This window comes from Pelodiscus sinensis, chromosome 1 (assembly GCF_049634645.1).
Source record: "Pelodiscus sinensis isolate JC-2024 chromosome 1, ASM4963464v1, whole genome shotgun sequence".
Taxonomy (NCBI): Eukaryota; Metazoa; Chordata; order Testudines; family Trionychidae; genus Pelodiscus; species Pelodiscus sinensis.
Window position 1 is genome coordinate 130,037,846 of NC_134711.1, and position 21,943 is coordinate 130,059,788.

The window sequence follows — 21,943 nt, forward strand, 5'->3', positions numbered from 1 at the left end:
TGCACCTGGATGGTGGTGCAGTGGGGTTAAGGCAGGCTCACCCCTGCCCTGACCCTGCATCACTCCCAAAAGTAGCCAGCAAACTTCCATCCCAAGCCCTGTTTCCCCCCTCTGCTCTGTGGAGCTAGAATACTGGGTGGGAGAGGGGGCACCTTGACATGAGTGCTCCTCTTCTCTCTCCCCTGCCCTGCCCAGCAAGCAGGAGTCTCCCTTCCCCAGCACACAGCCCGCAGGGAGCAGTGTGGTGCAGCCCAGGCCCCAGAACGCCCCCGTGTGCTGGCTGATCAGCCCTGGCTCTGTGGAGCAGGCCCAACTCCGCCCCTTCCTAAAGCAGGAGGCATGCATGTGCCTCTCTTCCCTCACTCCCCCCCCCCCCCCCCCCCCCCCCCAAGCCGGAAGCTGGAGTTGGTGCTCGAGCCTGCAGCTACTTGGATATAGCACTGGCTCCCCACTGTGGGGGGGGGGGGGGGATGGGTGGGGCTGAGCTTCCTCCCCATACGCTAGTAAAAATCGGCTCATGTGCTGCTTGTGGCACTCATGCTGGTGTTGCTGACCCCTGTACTAGAGAATGTTGAATACCCATCTTATTGTAATTTTTTCTCCAAGCCATTGCTTATATTCCTCGTTGTTAATCCTCTCTCCCTGCTCCCCTTGACTTTTCATTTTCATCCCCAGAATATCACACAGCCTCAGGAAGCTCTGCTTTTAACTCTTAACAGAGGAGAGCTGGATTTCCTTTCTGTGAAGCCATTTGTTTATATGCCCAGTGCGTTAGGAAGGGTATGTATACCTGCGAGGGAGGAATGCAAATGCGGCTGAGCGAAATTGCAAATAAAGTGCGGATTTGAATTTACTGAGCTTAATTTGCATAATCGCATGCAGCCGCTTTTTCGAAATACCTTATTTCGAAAAAAGAAATGCTGTCTACACATGGATATTTTGAAAGAAAACCCTTCTTTCGAAATTACCCTTACTCCTTATAAAATGAGGTTTAAGGGTAATTTTGAAACAAGGGTTTTCTTTCGAAATAATCGCATATAGGCAGGATTTCTTTTTTCAAAATAGTGTATTTTGGAAAAGCGGCTCGCTGCAATTATGCAAATGAAGTGTGGGAAATTAAATCAGCGCTTCATTTGCAATTTCGCTCAGCTGCATTTGCATTCCTCTCTCAGAAGAGGAATGCAGTGTAGACATACCCAAAGTTTGTTACGTTGTTTACCATGTCTCTATTCCATTGCTTACCAAGAAAGCATAGTAATCCTTAGGACCGGTATTCTCTCTAACATTTTCTATATATTTCAAAGAGCTTACAAATAAGGGCTTATCTTATAAAACAACTAGCATTATACCTAGTACTTGGTACTTGTGACTCATCAGAGCCAGAACTCTAACACATAGCAAAGATCTGGACTTAATACAACACAATTTACCATGTATTAATTAGTAACATAGGATTTTAAAAAGTCAGAGTTTTAGATATTTTTTTAGATATTTTTTTCTTTCTTACCTTAAGCCATTAACACCAATATAAACTTGGTTTGAAATGCAATCTTGGAAATGTCCTTCCTCTTCTCTCCCCCCCTCGCCCCGGCATGAAATATACTTCCTCCTCCAATTCAGACACAGAGGACTCCCATCTAGCATGGAACTGGGACTTAAAAACCTCTAGGGATGGAGATTTCACCACCTCCCTAGCTAACCCATTCCCGTACATTACCACCTTCCTAGTGAAATAGTTTTTCCTAATATCCAACTTACACCTCCTGAGACCATTGCTCCTTGTTCTGCCATATGTCACTTCTGAGAACAGCTGCTCTCCTCTTTGGAACCTCTCTCCAGGAAGCTGAAGGCTGCTATCTCTCTCTCTCTCTCTCTCTCCCCCCCCCCCCCTTACCCCCCTCTTCTTCAGACTAAATCAGTGGTCCCCAACCTTTTGGGGCTGCCAGACATCTAGGGGTGGGGCCACCAACGTGCTGCATGCCCGGGGCTGGTGCTGCCCCTGTGCCGCGTACCCAGGGCCGGCCACACTCCCAGGGGCCAGCATCGCCCATATGCCGTGTGCCTGGTGCCAGCACAGCCATTGCGCTGTCCACCTGGGGGCGGGGCCGCCCATACGCTGCATGCCCGGTGCCAGCGCCACCCATGCGCTGCACTCCTGGAGCCGGCGCCACTCCTGTGCCACACTCCCAGGAGCCAGCAGTGCCCATGTGCTGTGTGCCTGGGGCCGGTGCCACTCTTGTGCCACATGCCCAGGGGCGGGGATGCTCATATGCCATGCGCCCGGGGCCGGCACAGCCCATGTACCACGCACCCGGGGGTGGGTCCGCCCATGTGCCTCACGCCCAGGGGCCGACACCGCCCATACGCTGTGCGCATGGGGCTGGCACAGCCCTTGGGCCATGCACCCGGGAGCGGGGCCACCCATACGCTGTGCGCTCAGGGGCTGGCACCGCCCATGCACCACGTGCCCAGGAGCGGGGCTGGCCCCGGTCACTCGGTGGATGCACAGAAATGGCCCGGCGGGCGCCATGGCGCCCATGGGCACCGCATTGGAAACCACTAAAATAAATCAAAATCCCTCCATTTGTTCTTTTGTTGGCTGGTTCCTGAAAAAAGGCTAATTTTCTTCAGGTATATTCCCTTTAATGTTGTGTAATAAGTGTTGTGTTTTTCCCCTATAGCTAATGGAAAGAGATAAACAAAAGTAGAAAAAGCTGCAAAAGTTGTTGATTTCTACTTTACCAGACAGAAAAGATGGATTTGGATTTATTATTTGTATTTGTGGAACTGGGTCATAGAAGACATGGGCTAAGGGCTAGAATCTGATTCCATTTCTCACAATGAATAGTCATGCTTGTAGTTGGACCTTTTATATATACTCTCAGTACTTAAAAACCCCAATTGGAAGTTTACATCTGTCTTGTCAATAAAGGCATTTTACATATCTTCAGCTCAATTAGTACAATAATGATGCTACACATTATAGTCCCAAAACCACTGTGGTCAGGACTAGTAAATAAATGTGTTCAAATCAACAATTAATTTATTTATGTTTCCTTGAAAATGTAATGTGCGGTATTTGAATAATACTCTTATGTAATGATTAAAAAAACTCTGAAACTTAGTTTCCAAGTCTAAATGCCTTTTAAGTAATTCTCCAAAATAAGAAGCTTACGTTTATTTCTTAATGGATTTTTACAATGCTTAACTTTGGCTCTACTGAGAAATATTACAGTTATCCTATTAAAAAAACTGTAGGTTATCCAAGGTTGATCAGTGAGGAACACTCAATGTAAAGTAACGTATTTCCATTTAGAAGAGTTTAGAATATCTCTCAGGAAATAATTATCCCCATTTCCTACCTCATATGTTCTGTTTTGGCACGAATTCTTAAGTTGTTAATGAAGAGTTTGTATAAATTCTATTAAAGCAATTTTTGTAAAAATCACACACAAATATTATAATTAGTAATGTGTCATTTTTCAAATTAGAAACAGTATTAATTTTCCCTTTCTCCCCCCCCTGCACACCTGATTTTGTGATGATGACTTTTGTTGAACTTTATGCCTCCTTAGGTGATAACTAATAGCTAAACTTGTATTTTAGAAATGCAGAGAGCTTTGAAAATTGACACAGATCATTCTTTACTTTTCATACAGGACTTTGAACCCTACTACTTCAGTTAAAAAGAAAAACATGAAATGAAATCTTAAATATTTGGACTTTATTCTCTTTATCAGATCTTTTCATGTATGTCTTACTGCACACTTCTAAAAATGTTTGACTGGCATCACAAACATAAGACAATGTGTATAATAAAATATCACAGGATTCAGCTCTCCACTAGGGATGTAAGTGAGTAGTCGAGTTGACTACTTGACTACTCACTTCCACCCCCACTTTGCTGCCTCTGTATCAGAGGTATCACTGTCTTCACAGTGCTGCTTGTCTCCCTTCCTCTCCCCCACTACTCTGCTGCCTCTAGCAAAGGCAGCAGGAGTGGTGTTAGGTGAGTCTGCTGCAAAGCCATCCCTGTTTGTGGCCAGCCCTGGCTGCCGTGGACAGGGGCTGTTGGAGTCCGTACGAGCCAGGACTGAACAAGCCTGGCTCAGTCCTGGCTCGCACCTGTCTGGGACTGCTGCAGCTCAGTATTTTAAATGTATTAAGTGTCACCTGGCTCTCAATACATATAAAATGCAGAGCCTCAGCAGTCCTGGCTCTGTCCTGACTCATGTTGGTCTAGGACCTACTCCCACTGTAGTTTAAATGTAGTAGGAGATGGGATGCTTGAGTACTTGGCTCCTACTACATTTAAACTGCAGAGATACAGCGGGGGTAGCTCCTGAACTGGTACAAGCTGGGACAGAGCACCATTTTTTATTGACTAATGTACTTGATACAAATTGTATCGAGTACACGATTAGTTGGTTAATCGTGTCTTAACATTCTTATTCTCCACCAGCTTCATGGGTTAGAAGTCTGTATATATATCATTATATTCCTGTAGAACTACAATTAAAATGTCTCCACATTTTATGCTACATTACATCCACTATTTTTCGGAGAGGAATTGACAGATATGCCCACCATAATTTCTAACTTCATTCCTAAAGGAAAAATATAAATTAAAAAGTGAAATATGTGATATGTTTTGTTTTTAGCAGATTCTTATTATTTTTAACTATAGATTTTTAGCAACGTCCTTTTATAAAAGTGTCTTTCTTTCAATAAGATCCCGAATTGGTATAAATGCAAATATATTTGTGAACTACAGCAAATTGAGAGATCATTTAATCTCACAGTTCAAAATGGGAGATCCTTCATCATTTGGTCGTCTTTGTAACACCCTGATAATTGAAGCCAGGCGATACGTCATAACAGCCATAATGGCCAGTGATCATCTGGCAGCCATGTCCGCTGCATTAAATGCTGGTTATAGATTCACTCTAACAACTGACTGGCCCCCATTGACAAGTAACATAACTTTGCTATATTGCCTAATGTTCTAAAATTCTTCCTAATAGTAAACATTTTTTTTTTGTACTTACGTTTATGCCAATTACTACTTGTTCCATCTTCTGTGGTGAATGAAAATAATTGAGCTTGGTTCATTCTATAACATTTTCACGTATTTTATATAATTATCATCAATTTACCTGCCCATTTCTCAAAAGTTTCCCAACCTGTTGTCGGTCCTGTTTCTGAACTTGTTCCAATTTGTTTGCCTTTGTTAAAGTCTTATGCCCACAATTAATGAATATAGTTCTACAACTGCGATCTAACCTATGCTAAGTGGAGTCAAATAAAAATTCACTCCCCATTTTAGGTGAATAAACTTTTTAATGTGATGGCTCTGAACCTGTGGTCTATGGACTACAAATGGTCCACAAAGCACTTTTTGTTCATCTTTGGAACCACTGACTACATGGTGCTGATGTTCTTTATTTCTGGTTGATCGATCATATTAGATAAAATACATTACATACTTTTCTGTCCATGGTACAGTTGCAGTAGATGACATACTGATGCTATAAGATTATAAGATACAAAAACTCCCCCCAAATCCTAATACCTGGATTTTGGGGAATCTGCTGCCACTATCAAGTGCTTTTGAACCCACAAACAGGGATGGACACTGAAACCAGTCCCAGGACACCCCAAGCTCTTTTCTCTAAAGAATTTGAAAAGAAAAGAGAAAATACAAGTTGCAGGCTGTGATTACTGTCCCCTCATCAAAGGCATGCGGATCCCACAGACAGATTTTCCAGGACACAGAAATAAACCAGGTTAATTTAAAAAAAGAAAAAAAAGAAAAAACTTTTATCCAAAACAATGCTACTGTTGCAAGCATAATGACTAGATGGAAAAAGTCATCTATTAATATACTCATGGGGGACCCCCATGGGCTCAGGACGTAGTTACAAAAGGAAGGAAAAAACATTTGCAAGAGCACAGTCATCAGATCCAAAATCCCAAACCAGAAAACAAAACCTGACTGATTTATCTAACTTTATTCTACTTATGCATTATGAAGAGTCTTTTTCTTGGAGAGAGACATGTCTTCTGTCTCCCTCAGTATCTAGAGTGAAAACTGTGGCCCAGAGACAAAGGAGGAAAAAGTTAAAAATCCTTTGTCCCAGTTTGAAATCCCTACCTGCATTACTATTGGCTGAGCAGATTCTTGGCTAGGTACAGGGACATAGTTAACCCCTTAATCCCCAGGCTTCTGGCCAACCCTTATGGTTATTACAAAATTACTAAATTATTCTTCTGCATCTGTTAGGTGTATATCAGAGAGTTTATGTATCTAATAGTTCTTCATCGAGTAGTGTCCCCGAGGGTGCTCCACTCGAGGTGCTGGGCTCGTCCCGGCGCCGCAAACCGGAGGAATTTTCACTAGCAGTAGCCCCCTGCCAGACCGCGCATGCGCGAGTGCCCCTTCACGCCTTTCATCTGAGCGCGGTCCGGTCTTGTCAGTTTCTCTCCAACCGTCCGCAGCTGCAGACGGAGTTAGTTGAGGCTCCCTTCTCCTCTCTGAGGGGAAAGGGAAAAACCTTCCTAGTTATAGTTGTTATTTGGTTAGTGATAGGTAGTTATCTGTTACACTGTTCTAGTTGTAGTTCCCCCTTTTTAAAGAAAAAAAAAAAAAAGAAGAAAAGAAAAGCTGCTTTTCTTCAGCGGTCGGTCAGGGCTTTCCTGACTGTAATTGACTAATAACCAAAGGACTCAAGAATGCCAGGATCACCCGGCTTCAAGAAGTGCCTCCAGTGCCAGGAGGCTATCCCCATCTCAGATGGACACTCCCGGTGTGTCAGATGTCTCGGGGACACTCATGTCCCAGCCAAGTGTAGTCACTGCGCGAAGATGACAGCTCGCGCTAGAAAGGATCGGGAGCTGAGGTTGAGAGTCCTTTTGTTCAATAAGGCTCTCCAAGCTCCGGAGGTCTCCGAGCCACACTCTGCATTTCCTGAGCAAGCCGGGCAAGCCCCCAAGATCCACGGGACGCCGAGCGCCACTGCGGACAAGCCGGGGAGCTCTGGCTATGTGCCGAGACTCCCCGCGGGCAAGGCGGGCAAGGGCCGTAGCTCTTCTGCCCCAACTGCAGCCTGCCCCAAAAGCTCCGCTCCGACACCCAAGAAGGGGTCGAGAGCGGAGTCGGTGCTGGCAACGGCTTTAACGGCCATTGCAGAGCCGGCAAGAGAAGCCCCGGCACTGGGAGTTCCGGCGCATGCGCACCCGCAGCCAGCTGTGACGGCACCCACAGCGCCTTCCATAGGTGCCGCTCTGGGCTCCTCGGTGCCGGACATATCGGCACCGGATGCACCTCCGCCGCAAGAGTCTCTGCCAGCCCAGCCTCCTGCTTTCACCTTTCCGGGGGATCAAGCTGCACCGAGCCTTTACTCTGCCGTTCACGTGGCAGACGTTCAAGTGGCAGAGGCTTCTTCACTGTCTGCTGTTCTGACACAAGCACCTCCTCAGCCTGCCTGCAATGCCTCGGTGCCAACCAAAGCGCAACAAAAGACTGCAAGGGTCCAGACACCATCAATAACACCGGACAGTGTCACCTTCTCACCTGGACCTGACTCACCTACCTCGTCCCATGCTGATTACCGTCGTCGTATTCACCGTTACACGACCTCCAGGGAACCCTACTATAGGTCACCTCGTCATTCATCGCCACGTCGGTACTATCGGGATCGCTACTCGAGGTCTCCCTTACGCTACTGTAGGAGATCCCTTTCACCAAGATCCCCAAGACGTACAGACTGCCATCGTCGGTATGACACAGTGAGAAGATACAGCCGTTCTCCCTGCTGCAGTCGGAGGGAGGATAGATATTATCACGAGTACTCTTCTCATTCATCTCACCGCAGAAGGTATTCGCGATCGCGATCACTGCAATCTTCTCGGCATCATTCTCCACACGGTCTGCACAAGTCTACTCTTTATGTTGCGCCACCATCCTCGGCTGGGGATTTGGATTCGCAATATCAGGAGGATAAGCAGGACCACACTGCTCTTCAAGGACAGCAGAGCCCTGATTCCCCGGCGCAGCGTTCCTCATCCTCGCCGGATGACGCAGTGGTCCCTGCGGACTTGTCTCCTACGGAGGACCACAAGCAGTTCCAGGAGCTCTTCAAGAGAGTTGCACAATCCCAGGACGTTCAGACCGTGGACGTGCAACAGAAACAACATCGATTGCTTAAGAATCTGCAACCTTCCCAAAAGTCAATACTCGCTTTTCCCTTTGATGAAGCTATACTGGAGATCGCCAACGACATCTGGCAGACCCTGGCCACTTCGCTACCAACTAATAAGCGGTCGGACAAGAAGTACTTCATCACTCAGAAAGATATGGAGTTTCTCTTTACGCATCCTCAGCCTAACTCCCTTGTCGTGGACGCCGCGCAACAGAGAACAAGATCATCTCAGACCAAGAATCCCTCAAATGACAAGGAGGCCAAACGTCTGGATATCTTGGGCAGGAAAGTATATTCCTCCTCTACTTCTGCCCTGAGGATGTGTAACTTTGCGGCACAACTAGCAAACCATGATTTCGATAACTATTCGAAACTGATCCCTTTATTTGAGCACTTGCCGGATTCCAAACGTCAGATGCTCAAGGCAGTGATACAAGAGGGCTATACAGTCGCCCGAACAGCCTTGCAGATCGCCCTTGACACGGCTGACGTAGCTGCTAGATCCGCAGCTTCGGCCATAGTCATGCGTCGGGCGTTTTGGCTGCATCAGGCCGCTGTCCCGAAGGAGATGCAGGCCAAGGTGGAGGATTTGCCCTTCGATCGCAAATCGCTATTTGCTCAGTCGACAGATCAGGTCTTCCACTCGGGCAAGGATACACGTATGACTTTGAAAACGCTAGGGATGTACACCCCCCCCTACAAACGTAGGAGATACATACCCTACAATAGACAAAGACCATTCTCATATGCAACGCCACGCGCCAGGCCATACGAGCAACAGAGGCCGAGACAATGGCCCCAGAAGCGTCGCCAGCAACCCAACAAGACGCCTGTCCAGCAGCAGGGCCGACAGCAGGTTTGATGGGTTGATCGAGGGACTTCGGACCACCCTGTTAACAGAGACTCCGGATATCACAAAAGGCGTATTCCATCATCCTCTCAGACCTTATCAGCATCGTTGGGCTGTCATATCCACCGACCGGTGGGTTCACAACATAATTACTTGAGGATATGTCATCCCCTTCACCTCTCTTCCCCCTCCCTCCCCTCCTGCCCCGTCCCTTTTCAGGGATGCCTCTCACGAGACGCTTCTACATCAAGAGGTGTCACGCCTTCTCATGTTAGGGGCAGTGGAAAGGGTGCCGACCCCCTTTTTGGGGAGAGGGTTCTACTCTCGCTATTTCCTCACCCAGAAGAAATCAGGGGGTTGGAGGCCTATCCTGGACCTACATCGGCTCAACCGTCATCTGAGAAGGCAAAAATTCAAGATGGTCACGTTATCTTCAATCATCCCGGCTCTCGACAAAGGGGATTGGTTCGCGTCCCTCGATCTTCAAGACGCCTACTTCCATATAACGATACACCCGGCGCACAGAAGATTCCTTCGGTTCACAGTGGGGTCCGACCACTATCAATATCGCATGCTGCCTTTCGGACTATCGGCGGCCCCACGGGTTTTCTCCAAGACCCTGGCGGTAGTGGCGGCCTACCTGCGACGCCTCGATATTACAATCTTTCCATACCTGGACGATTGCCTGCTAAAGGCTTCCACACTCGACGAGGCTATGAGGGCAGTGTCTATAACTACCGCTTTGTTCACAGCCCTCGGGCTCATAATCAATGTCAAGAAGTCCTTCCTAACACCTACTCGCGACCTGGAGTTTATCGGTGCAAGACTCGACTCCCTAACCGCGAGGGCATACTTGCTGGTAAAGAGGTTTCAACTCATACAGGACCTGGTACAATCATTATCCATTTTCCCGAAGTCCCGAATACTTACCTGTTTGCAACTATTGGGACACATGGCAGCCACCACGTATGTGGTTCCACATGCCAGACTCCATATGCGAAGTCTTCAACATTGGCTGTTCACTGTGTACATGCCCCAGGTGCGCAGTACGAACAGGGTGGTTTCTCTGCCCAGTCAGGTGCGGTCTTCCCTGGCATGGTGGGGCAACCCCTTCAACATGCTAACAGGGGTCCCCTTTCATGCCCAAAAAACCATCTCTACAAATCACTACAGATGCCTCTCTACTCGGCTGGGGCGCCCACCTTCGGGAGCTCCGTGCGCAGGGTCTCTGGACGCCCCAGGAATCGCTACAGCATATACATTTTCTCGAACTAAGAGCAGTCTTCAAGGCTTGCAAGCACTTTCTGCCCATCATCCGAGGACATTCCATACAGATTCTCACCGACAACATATGCACGGTGTATTATATCAACAAGCAGGGGGGGTCACACTCCCGCTCCCTGTGTGTGGAGGCTGTGCGCCTGTGGAATTGGGCTATTCAACAAGGTATCACCATAACTGCAGCATACCTCCCTGGCAAGGACAATGTAATTGCCGATACTCTGAGCAGGCATTTCCTCTCACAGCACGAGTGGGAATTGCATCCCGAAGTGCTCCGCGACATCTTCTTGCAATGGGGTTTTCCCAAGGTGTGGACTTGTTCGCCACTCGACACAACAGGAAATGTCCTCAGTATTGCTCACGAGCAGGCATCGGCATGAACTCTCTCGGGGATGCCTTCCTTCTGGACTGGAATCACCACCAATTGCTGTACGCCTTTCCTCCTCTTCCACTCATTCCAAGGGTTTTGGAGAAGATAGCACTGGATGGCGCAACAGTGATTCTGATAGCACCTTTCTGGCCCAGACAGATTTGGTTAACACAGCTGTCGAGAATGTCAGCGGCCTATCCACGACGACTACCGCAGCTGTCCAACTTGCTATCCCAGAAACACGGCACGGTTCTTCACCCAGCCATCGACCGCATGCACCTCACAGCATGGCTCCTAGTTGGCTCCAAGCTTCGGAACTCTTATGTTCCCAAGAAGTGAGACGCGTGTTGGTTAACAGTAGATGCAGTACAACGCGTAAATCCTAGCTCTATAAATGGCGCCGTTTCCATTCGTGGTGTTTGGCAAAGGATCTTGACCCTCACTTATCGTCTATACAACAGATACTGGATTATGTGATGCATCTAAAGACGACGGGACTAACTATTTCTTCCCTGAGGGTGCATCTAGCGGCAATTTCAGTCTTCCGTCTTCCCGTTGACGGCTTTTCAGTGTTCGCCCACCCTATCACCAAGAGATTTCTGAAGGGGCTAGGCAACTTGTATCCGGCCCACAGGATCCCACCAGAGCCTTGGGACTTACCTCTGGTATTGGACGCTCTGACTCGCACACCCTTTGAGCCGCTTGCAACGTGTGGTCTACGGATGCTCACGATGAAAACTGTGTTTCTACTTGCCATCACGTCGGCGCGTCGAGTAAGCGAATTAGCAGCTCTTTCCGCCGATCCGCCGTATACGCAGTTCTTCAGTCATGCGGCAGTACTGCGTGTCCAACCAGCGTTTTTGCCAAAGGTCAACTCTGCTTTCCATATAAATGAGCCTATAATTCTACCGACTTTCTACCCAAAGCCTCACTCCTCATTGGAAGAAGCACGTCTACACACCCTAGATGTCAGGCGAGCACTGGCCTTTTACCTTGACAGAACTCGAGTCTTTAGAAAATCTCAACGGCTTTTCCTTTCTACAGCCGAACGCTCCAAAGGCAAACTACTTTCTGCACAGCGTATTTCCCGGTTGGTCATTGCTTGCATCACGCAATGTTACGCCTTGCGCAACAAGTCTCTTCCGAGCGGTCTTCGTGCTCATTCCACCCGGGGCATAGCTACATCCATTGCCTATCTTCATGGAGTACCATTGCAGGACATATGCCGTGCAGCAACCTGGTCGTCCACCCTCACATTCGCTAAACACTATGCCCTTGCGAACATACTTACCTTTGATTCGAGGGTAGCTCAGGTTGTCTTGTCTACAGCCCGAAAGCGATAGGTCCGAAGCACTCAGGTCACGCTGGACCACTGCTGTGTACTCACCTCGAGTGGAGCACCCTCGGGGACACTACTCGATGAAGAAAAGAGAGTTACTCACCTGGTGCAGTAACGTCTGTTCTTCGAGATGTGTGTCCCCGTGGGTGCTCCACGTCCCACCCTCCTCCCTGCTTCGGAGCCTCTATTTATGTCTTTCAGATGCTTCCGGTTGGGAGGAAACTGACAAGACCGGACCGCGCTCAGATGAAAGGCGCGAAGGAGCACTCGCGCATGCGCGGTCCGGCAGGGGGCTACTGCTAGTGAAAATTCCTCCGGTTTGTGGCGCAGGGATGAGCCCAGCACCTCGAGTGGAGCACTCACGGGGACACACATCTCGAAGAACAGACGTTACTGCACCAGGTGAGTAACTCTTATTAACCCCCCCCCCCAAAAGATACAGTGGTTATTTCAATTGGGTTTACAACACATACTGTCAAGTGACTAAAATTAGTTTAAAAGCATATGAAAATAAAATATCTTTTATGGGATAAATAGGTTAACTTAGATACTACACGTAGTGAAGCTGAAAATGTGATAATTGCTAGGTTTATTTTTTGTATGTGTTTAAAGTTTTACATACTAACTTCCATTTTCTTTCAAATATTCTTTAGTGACCTGTTCCAAAACTTATTGTCTGACAGACTCCCATGAACTTTTAATGAGTATTGAATCAGGCCCTAAAATATTGACATAGTTTCAACATCTTTTCAAACTGTTATAAATTTATTAAATCTGGTTTACATTTTTGAATACTTTGTGTAGCTGGATAGCTGTCCTTATTTTTAGATACATGCTAATGATGTGCAATGGTAATAGTGTGCCGTGACTTATTTTGATTCCTTTACCTTCAGTAATGGGTTTTTGTCTACATATTTTCTATTTGTATAATTCCATATCACATTTCTGTGACCAGAAAACAACTCTTCATCACAGTCGTTTTTTTACTCCTGGGTTTTTTTTGGTACTGTGCATTTAACTATTAATGTTAATTAAGTGTGCAGTCATAAATAAAGGACTAGTCACTTAGGACTGGGTTCGTCCACCTTGTATCTGTGCTATGAAAAATATCCATCTGGCATCTGCATTGCGAAAAGCTGTGTGAACTTAGAGAGTTTGATTTTTGTTTTTCAGGGTTATGTGGAAATTGAACAATTTTTTTTATTTAATTGAATCATCTCTTATTAGGCATAACCATGCAAATTTCAATTTAATTTGATCAGTTATATTTCATTAACATTTGGTAAGCCCTGGAAGAGACTATTTCTGTATTGCTAATGATTTTCAGCAGCATATCGACACTCATGTCTGCCTGACTTTGGAGACATTACTCTTTTATAATGTTCTAATTCATTAGGATTTCTTGCAACTACCTGCATCTTTTGTTTTCTGCCATATGTTACTGAAATCATCACAGCTAGCCATTTAAATTAACTGGAAAATAATACATTTTATAAATTTGTCTTCCATTTTTGTTTCATTTATTGAAGTTATTTGGTTCATCCTTATTCTTAGTCTTTTATCAGGAGAAACTTTGAGTATATATTACTTGTTTAGCTGAATTCTTTCAGGAGTAACAATTTATGGCTTGATTTACTTTCAACTTACTTTGCGTGTTTCAGAAGAAACAAGACATTTTTAGCTAAAATGTGTATCAAAATGTCACATATCATGGCCACAACTCAAAAATGCTGATCAGTTTTGAAAATCTAAATCAACACCTTCCATGAAACCTAGGAAAGGACCTTTGTGGTGACAGAAAGACTTCCAGAAATTCACCACAGTCCTGTTCTAAATTGGAGTTTGTGCTATTGCTGCCAGACAGCTAAGAGATGTGAAAAGCAGAAAATATTATTAAATTGAGCCACAGTGCCAATTTAGAAAAAGAACTTTAAAATGTAAAAGTATTTTTCCATTCGTGGCAGATGAATATAACTTCAGAATACATGGTAAATGAAGAAATACAGAAATGTTTAATTCTGCTAGAAAGTTCTGCTGGAAAGTAAAACAAACAAAACCCCAGCTTTAAAAAAATCTAATAGTTGAACAGATCCCAGTTTTAGTAACGAAAAAAACATTTTACTTTAGATTAGAAATAATACAGTGGTATGTCATAAATCTAGCCACTCAGATGTCATTGAAGACATGGTTACCATAGGTGATCTCAAGTCATTTAATGGTGATGTGATATCCAAGAGACTAAGTAAGCTAGCAGCTTTTAATGCTACTGATTATAGGGTACACTGGACATGGCTGCTTTATCTGGTGGTAGACAGGCAGACTCACATTTAAAATCGCTACTTTCATTAATGAAATCTTGAACAATATTTTTTTTCCTTACTAGGGGAATTCCACTGTTGAGTCCCACATGATTTCTGTTTTCTGGCCTTCTCAAATATTTTGTGGTGATAAGGACAATAATGAAATTTCAGTAGGCTTATTATTAGGGATGTCAACATGTAGACAACTACACAATTAACTGATAAACCTAGGCAAATCCTAGGCTTAACCGAATCGGTTAATCCTGTCAGTTATACACATTTCTCCCTCCCCTCCCCTCCCCTTCCCCGCTCCCACTGCCTCTCTATCTGATAGAGAGACAGTAACACAGAGGTGTGAGGGGGCAGGTAGGAGTGATACACTTGAGAAACTGGAATTTAAGCTGGCTGTGCAGAGCCATCTGCCCCTCCATGCTGTTTCCTCTCTCTTTTGCTGTGGACAGAAGCTGCTCTGTGGGATGTCCACGGGGAGCTCAGACCCCTTGTGGACAGGGGTTGTGCCGTGGAGCTGAGGTGCCCTGCAGATAGGAATGGCAGTTAGGAGCTGGTCTGCATGGAAAGCTGATTTTTTAACCGGCTCCCCTTGTGAACCAGCTCCCGCCTACCACCTAATGCTGCTGTCTCTGATAGAGAGGCAGCAGCACTGGGTAGCAGTGGGATTCTCGGAAATGGGGTCGGTAGTGCACTGACTATCGGCCCCATCCCCAGGGATTATCGAATAGTTGTGTAACTGCTAACATTTGATGCAGTTACATGACTACTCAGTTACACATTACCCAGCATCCCTACCTATGATCAAGTCTGGATGAGAAGTCAGTGATAATAGCTGGGATTAAGAAAATAATTTAGTTGAACTAGCAAAGGTTTCTCTTGATAGAGGTTACTTGTCTTGGTATCACTTACTTCTTTCAGATGCAGCATCGTCTGTGGTTATCTATGTTTGTCTCCTTGAGACTTGCCGGTTGTAATGTGTTATTCTTTAGGATATCTTTGAAGCCTGCCTGAAAGCTTTTGCTATGCAGAACACATCTGCCCACTCTATGGCAGACTGCCAAGAACTTAGATTCTTTGATCAAATTTATTTTATATCTTCTAGGTGCCAACTGGAAAATGGATGATGATGATTTTGGAGGCTTTGAGGTATGTCATATTGCTGACCTTGAAAAATTGCTCACTTTACAAACTTTTGAAATTGCATCATTTGGAGGAGCATGCGGTATATTATGATTAGTAATAGTTCTGATGTTAACATGAAAATTGTGCATACGGGAAAACTCCAGTAGTCCGGCATCCAATTGTACGACACTCCCAGTAGTCTGGCATCAAAATGGCAAGAGCCTATTGAGAGAGCTTAGGCAAAAAACGAGTCACAAGGCAGCAACGGCAGTAGCTGAAACTAGTGAAACCAGATGGGACTGAATCAGTCTGCCACTGGCATTGTGTGATGCTGGACAGTGCTTCTGCTACAATAAAAAGGGTTAAAAACACTTTATATACAGTGTATAGTGTGTGTGTGTGTGTGTGTATGTGTGTGTGTGTATGTGTATGTGTATATATAAAAACCAGTTTATAGTACCTCCTGATAGTCCATCATATCCGATAATCCGGCACCACTTAGGTCCCAAAGGTTCCGGATTATCGGAAATCTACTGGTAAAAGTTAAATCAAAATTTACCAACCAACACTAATAAGCAGTATAATTTATTTTTTCTTTAGGCAGAACGTAAATTAGAGATGCTCAGCATCTTTGAAAATCAGGCCTCCTAACTAAATGTCTATGTATTTAAATACCTAACATTAGGCATTACAATTTTAAAACTTTGGCCTAGTTTTTAATATATCTGGGCAGTTGAATTTTTGTTCAGTTAGTTAATACCAGTTTATGTGATGTGAACTTACCTCTGCACATCACATAAAAGATATTTTGTTTAAGGTGCAACATTTGTAAATTTAAATAAAAGATTTTAGTGTGCTTGCTTAGTTGTCTGTGATTATATCTGTATTTCATATCCAGTTTATTCATAGCTTTTTCTTAAGTTTACCTGTGCTTTTAAGCCCGATGAAGCAGCCAATCCCAATCAAGTGTTTTTCTGATTAATGATGTACGTCAGTGATTTCTGTAGTTTTTTTTTTTAGTGCATGCTTATTAAAGTTGAACAAATACAGTAAAAATATGTTCTTTCACATGCACTAATTCAGTGTAGTAGAGGTCATTGTTAAAGGAGTATATTTGAAATGTTTGATAAGCTGTAATAAAAGTGATCATTAGAACATGCCTCCTGGAAAATCTCTACATAAGTTTAGAAGACTAACATAACAGTATTTCCCATATCTGTAGGCAGCAGAGACATTTGAAGGTGGAGATGGTGAAACACAAACTACTTTTCCTGCTATTCCTTGGGCAGCATTTCCTGCAGGTACTGGTAATCAATCTCAGCTCTTCTCTTTCATGTTCTCTTCCCTCTCTAGGCAACAGCTCTCTGCCAGCTCTCAGATATTCTTAGTAAAGCAGTGGTTGCTTTCTTGGCAGTAGCATGGGCCTGGCTTCAGAATGTTCTTGTGTCGAGAATCTATTTTGGGATGCTCTAAAATTTTCTTGAAAAATGCCAGTGAGAAGGGAAAAGGATGATTTTTAACCATTCAAAAGCTGAATAGAATTTCATGGGACAAAGAGAAGGCTCTTCCCTAGCCTGTGCGTACTTCCTACTAAATATCAAACAGCTGTTTCAGGTAATAGAGAGGTGCTGAGAACTCCTAAAAGAGAAGATGAAGAATCTTTGCACTATGTATGTAGCAGTAAGTTATTACAGGACATTCCAGAAGCTCTGAGATTTGAGTGTCAGCAGTCTAAGTTCTCCACATACCACAATTCTAAGGAAAGGGAGAACAGGAAAATAGAGACAATGGATTTTAGGAAGGTGGATTTTGGTAAGATCAGTGAGCTGATAGGTAAGGTCCCATGGGAATCAAGACTGAGGGGAAAAACAACTGAGGAGAATTGGCAGTTTTTCAAAGGGACATTGTTCAGGGCCCGAAAGGAAGCTATTCCGTTGCATAGGAAAGATAGAAAATATGGCAAAAGACTGCCTTGGTTTAACCAGGAGATCTTGCATGGTCTAAAAATAAAAAAGGAGTCCTATAAAAAATGGAAACTAGGACAAATTACAAAGGATGAATATAGGCCAACAACACAGGAATGCAGGGGCAAGATTAGAAAGGCAAAGGCACAAAATGAGCTCAAACTAGCTATGGGAATAAAGGGAAACAAGAAGACTTTTTATAAATACATTAGAAGCAAGAGGAAGACCAAGGAGAGGGAACAGGAAACTTGGAAATGGCAGAGATGCACAATGACTTCTTTGTTTCGGTCTTCACCGAGAAGTCTGTAGGAATGCCTAACATAGAGAGTGCTAGTGGGAAGAGGGTAGTTTTAGAAGGTAAAATAAAAAAAGAACAGGTTAAAAATCACCTAGAAAAGATAGATGCCTGCAAGGCACCAGGGCCTGACGAAATGCATCCTAGAATACCCAAGGAGCTGATAGAGGAGGTATCTGAGCCTCTAGCTATCATCTTTGGAAAATCATGGGAGACACGAGAGATTCCAGAAGACTGGAAAAGGGCAAATATAGTGCCCATCTATAAAAAAGGAAATAAGAACAACCCAGGAAACTACAGACCAGTTAGTTTAACTTCTGTGCCAGGGAAGATAATGGAGCAAGTAATTAAGGAAATCACCTGTAAACACTTGGAAAGTGGCAAGGTGATAGGGAGCAGCCAGCATGGATTTGTAAAGAACAAATCGTGTCAAACCAATCTGATAGCTTTCTTTAATAGGATAACGAGTCTTGTGGATAAGGGAGAAGCAGTGGATGTGGTACACCTAGACTTTAGTAAGGCATTTGATATGGTCTTGCATGATATTCTTATCGATAAACTAGGTAAATACAACTTAGATGGGGCTACTATAAGGTGGGTGCATAACTGGCTGGATAACCGTACTCAGAGAGTAGTTATTAATGGTTCACAATCCTCTGGAAAGGCATAACAAGTGGGGTTCCGCAGGAGTCTGTTTTGGCACTGGCTCTGTTCAATATCTTCATCAACGATTTAGATATTGGTATAGAAAGTACTCTTACTATGTTTGCAGATGATACCAAGCTGGGAGGGGTTGCGACTGCTCTGGAGGATAGGGTGACAATTCAAAATGACCTGGACAAATTGGAGAAATGGTCTGAGGTAAATAGGGTGAAGTTTAATAAAGACAAATGCAAAGTGCTCCACTTAGGAAGGAACAATCAGTTTCATACATACAGAATGGGAAGCAACTGTCTGGAAAGGAGTACGGCAGAAAGGGATCTAGGGGTTATAGTGGACCACAAATTGAATATGAGTCAGCAGTGTGATGCTGTTGCAAAGAAAGCAAACCTGATTCTGGGATGCATTAAGAGGTGTGTTGTGAGGAAGACACGAGAAGTCATTCTTCCGCTCTAGTCTGCGCTGGTTAGGCCTCAGTTGGAGTATTGTGTCCAGTTCTGGGCACCGCATTTCAAGAAAGATGTGGAGAAATTGGAGAGGGTCCAGAGAAGAGTAACGAGAATGATTAAAGGTCTAGAGAACATGACCTATGAAGGAAGGCTGAAAGAATTGGGTTTGTTTAGTTTGGAAAGAAGAAGACTGAGAGGGGACGTGATAGCAGTTTTCAGGTATCTAAAAGAAGAGTGTCATAAGGAGGAGGGAGAAAACTTGTTCATCTTGGCTTCTGGGGATAGAACAAGAAGCAATGAGCTTAAATAGCAGCAAGGGAGGTTTCGGTTGGATGTTAGGAAAAAGTTCCTAACTATCAGGGTGGTTAAATACTGGAATAAATTGCCCAGGAAGGTTGTGGAATCTCCATCTGTGGAGATATTTAAGAGTAGGTTAGATAAATGTCTATCAGGGATGGTCTAGACAGTATTTGGTCCTGCCATGAGGTCAGGGGACTGGACTCGATGACCTCTTGAGGTCCCTTCCAGTGCTTATATTCTATGATTCGAAGGTCGAGCATCCATGGGTAGCATCGAAGAAGGGAAGTTTCTTCTTGGAGTAGTGTCCCCGTGGGTGCTCCACTGTAGGTGTCTGGCTCATCTCAGCGCCTCAGATCGGAGACTTTTATTAGCTGTAGTCAGCCGGTTCGCACATGCACAGTGAGTATCTTGCGCTATTCACTCCCTTTTCCTGTCGCACGCAGTCCGCTTCCGGCCAGTTCCTCTCAACCATTCTCGGTTGTAGACGGAGCGCCTCATCTCACCTGGTCTCTGACAGAAGTTCTTCTGTAAATAGTTAAAATGCTGATATAGTTGTTAGTGTATAGTTAGATCATTGGTATTCATTATCGTTCTCGAAAAAACCCCAAATCCTTCAGACTGTTTTTCTGTTTTTAGCCATTTAAAAAAAAAAAAAAAAGAAGCGGAAGAAATGGGACACGAGTTTCAACCACTCCCACAATGCCTGGATCCCCAGGTTTTAAAAAGTATAGCCTTTGACACAAAGCCATGCCAGCCTCTGACGGCCATGTAGTGTGTATCTAATATCTGGGTGAGGCACATGTGCCACAAAAGTGAACCCACTGCTCGAAGCTGATGGCGAGAGCGCAAAAAGATAGGGAAATGCTCCTTAAATGCTCCTTTTGACAGGGCGCTTCATCCTCCCAACGTTACATCGCCAGCACAGCCCGAGCGTACAGTGCCTCAAAAATGTAGTGTGTCATCCCCAGAGAGGGGCCCAACAAGTAAGATAAGGGCATCTCCGACATGCTTCCTGCCTGCTGCTTTGCCGAGCAGAGTCAGTGCAAGGGATAAACCGGGTACGTCCGGCACTATCCCTGAGGTTTCCAAGGCGTCCATGAGCGCCAAGCGTTAGGAACCAGTAACGTTGCCACTGACAGCTTAGGCAATGCCAGCACCGAGATTGGCATTGGCACCGCATATTCCTGCGGACCGGTTGTTGGCACTTCTGCCATTGAGGAGATTTCCTGCACTGGCATCCTTGGTGCCTCTGGCACCGACACCCTCCTTGGCGCCTCTGGAACCGGCAGTCATTATGGCACCGGCGCTGAGGGCAATAGTGGAGCGGCACTGAAGAAAGCCGCAGGAAAGACTGGCGTGTGAAGCAGCCCTATTTCCCCTTCTCTGACCTTTTCCCTGATACTGTCTCCTTCACCTCTGCCACGAGATTTCCCCCATACTGAGTACCCGATGCTACCATCACAGGGACTAACCATACTTTCCTCAATGCAGCCCCCATCTCCATATTGGTAACTGCACTAGGAAGATGCAAGGCATTATGGGAGACACCATTCTTCTTCGAGTGGCCCCGTGGGTGCTCCACTCTAGGTGTCGGGTCCTGTCCCGGCGCCGCTGCTTGGAGACTTTTCATAGCCGTGTTCCGCTGGCTCGTGCATGCGTGGTTCCCCAGGATAGCGTTCGCGTCTTTGATCAGCCGCGCACGAGCCGGCAACCGTCAGTTCCTCTCAACCGCCTCAGGTTGCGGTCGGAGCTCCATGATCTCTTCTTCAGTTATGGTTTTAGATAGTTGCTTACCTGTAAATAGTTAAAATTTTTAGTGTTAGCTATGTTCCTGTTACTTGTTATGTATTCTCTTGTTTAAAAAAAAAAAGTTTTTCTTTCAAACCCGCTTTTCACTCAGAAGCGGTGCGGTGAACGCTAGACTGTGAAACTGACTACCCAGAGTGGGGGTCACAGCTGGGATCAGTTTTTCGTTTAACTCTACTGACAATGCCAGGATCAACTGGTTTTAAAAAATGTTCAGTATGCCTTGAAGCCATGCCAACGGCTGACGGCCATGACACGTGTATTAGGTGCCTGGGGGAGACTCATGTCCCTGACAAGTGCACCCATTGCCGCAAGTTAACTTCAAGAGCCCGGAGGGAGCGGGAAATGAAGATAAGGATGCTGATGTTTGGCAAGGCATTGCAGCCTATCCTATCCCTCCAACAGCCACAAAAACCTCCCATCACAAGAGGAGAGCAGCTTCTCCGGGACTGATCGGCTCCAGAGCGTCAAAGCCGTCCCCGACGCGCTCCCTCCTTGCGGCAGTCTCAACCCTGGCAGCGGCTTCTAAAGTGACCCCGGGGGGTCCGGACAACTTGCTGGGGCTGGCATAAGTGAGCCCCCACCATCCGGAAGGAGAGCGGCTTCAGCACCGGTGCCGGGAGCGGCGCCGCAGCTGACCAGCAAGCCTGCACCGGCTTCAGCCACACGCTCCTTGAAATTGACGAGCGCGCCGGCGCCGCAATTGACCAGTCTCCCGGCACCGGCTTCTGCGGCACCCAGCGGTTCGGCGCCTATTTCGCCGGCCCCGGCGGTGACGTTGGCACCGTCTCCTCCAGCACCGGGACCTGAGGCGGGACACGCCACTGCCTCAGACCCGGCACCATTGCTAACCCCGGCACCGGGGGCCATGCCGGCACCGACACCAGATCAGCAGCAGCTGACCTCTCCGGCACCGTCTCGCCTTCACTCGGTGCCTGGTTCCCCTGTGCTTCGGGCTAGGGATGAGACTTCAACATATAGAAAGTCACAGTCA

The 21,943-nt window shown here is 45.8% G+C and overlaps 1 protein-coding gene across 12 annotated transcripts in view; it reads left to right on the forward strand.

Annotated features, from left to right (window-relative positions):
• The window catches only part of CCDC91 (coiled-coil domain containing 91), a 519,220-nt gene that overhangs the window by 27,722 nt on the left and 469,555 nt on the right, over positions 1–21,943 (forward strand). For all 12 annotated transcript variants that reach the window (XM_075901356.1, XM_075901340.1, XM_075901312.1 and 9 more), the window contains 2 exons: positions 15,456–15,499; positions 16,698–16,776. In XM_075901356.1, coding sequence (XP_075757471.1) covers positions 15,470–15,499; positions 16,698–16,776 — 109 coding nt within the window. In that variant the 5' untranslated portion in view covers positions 15,456–15,469. The remainder of the gene's footprint in view (positions 1–15,455; positions 15,500–16,697; positions 16,777–21,943) is intronic.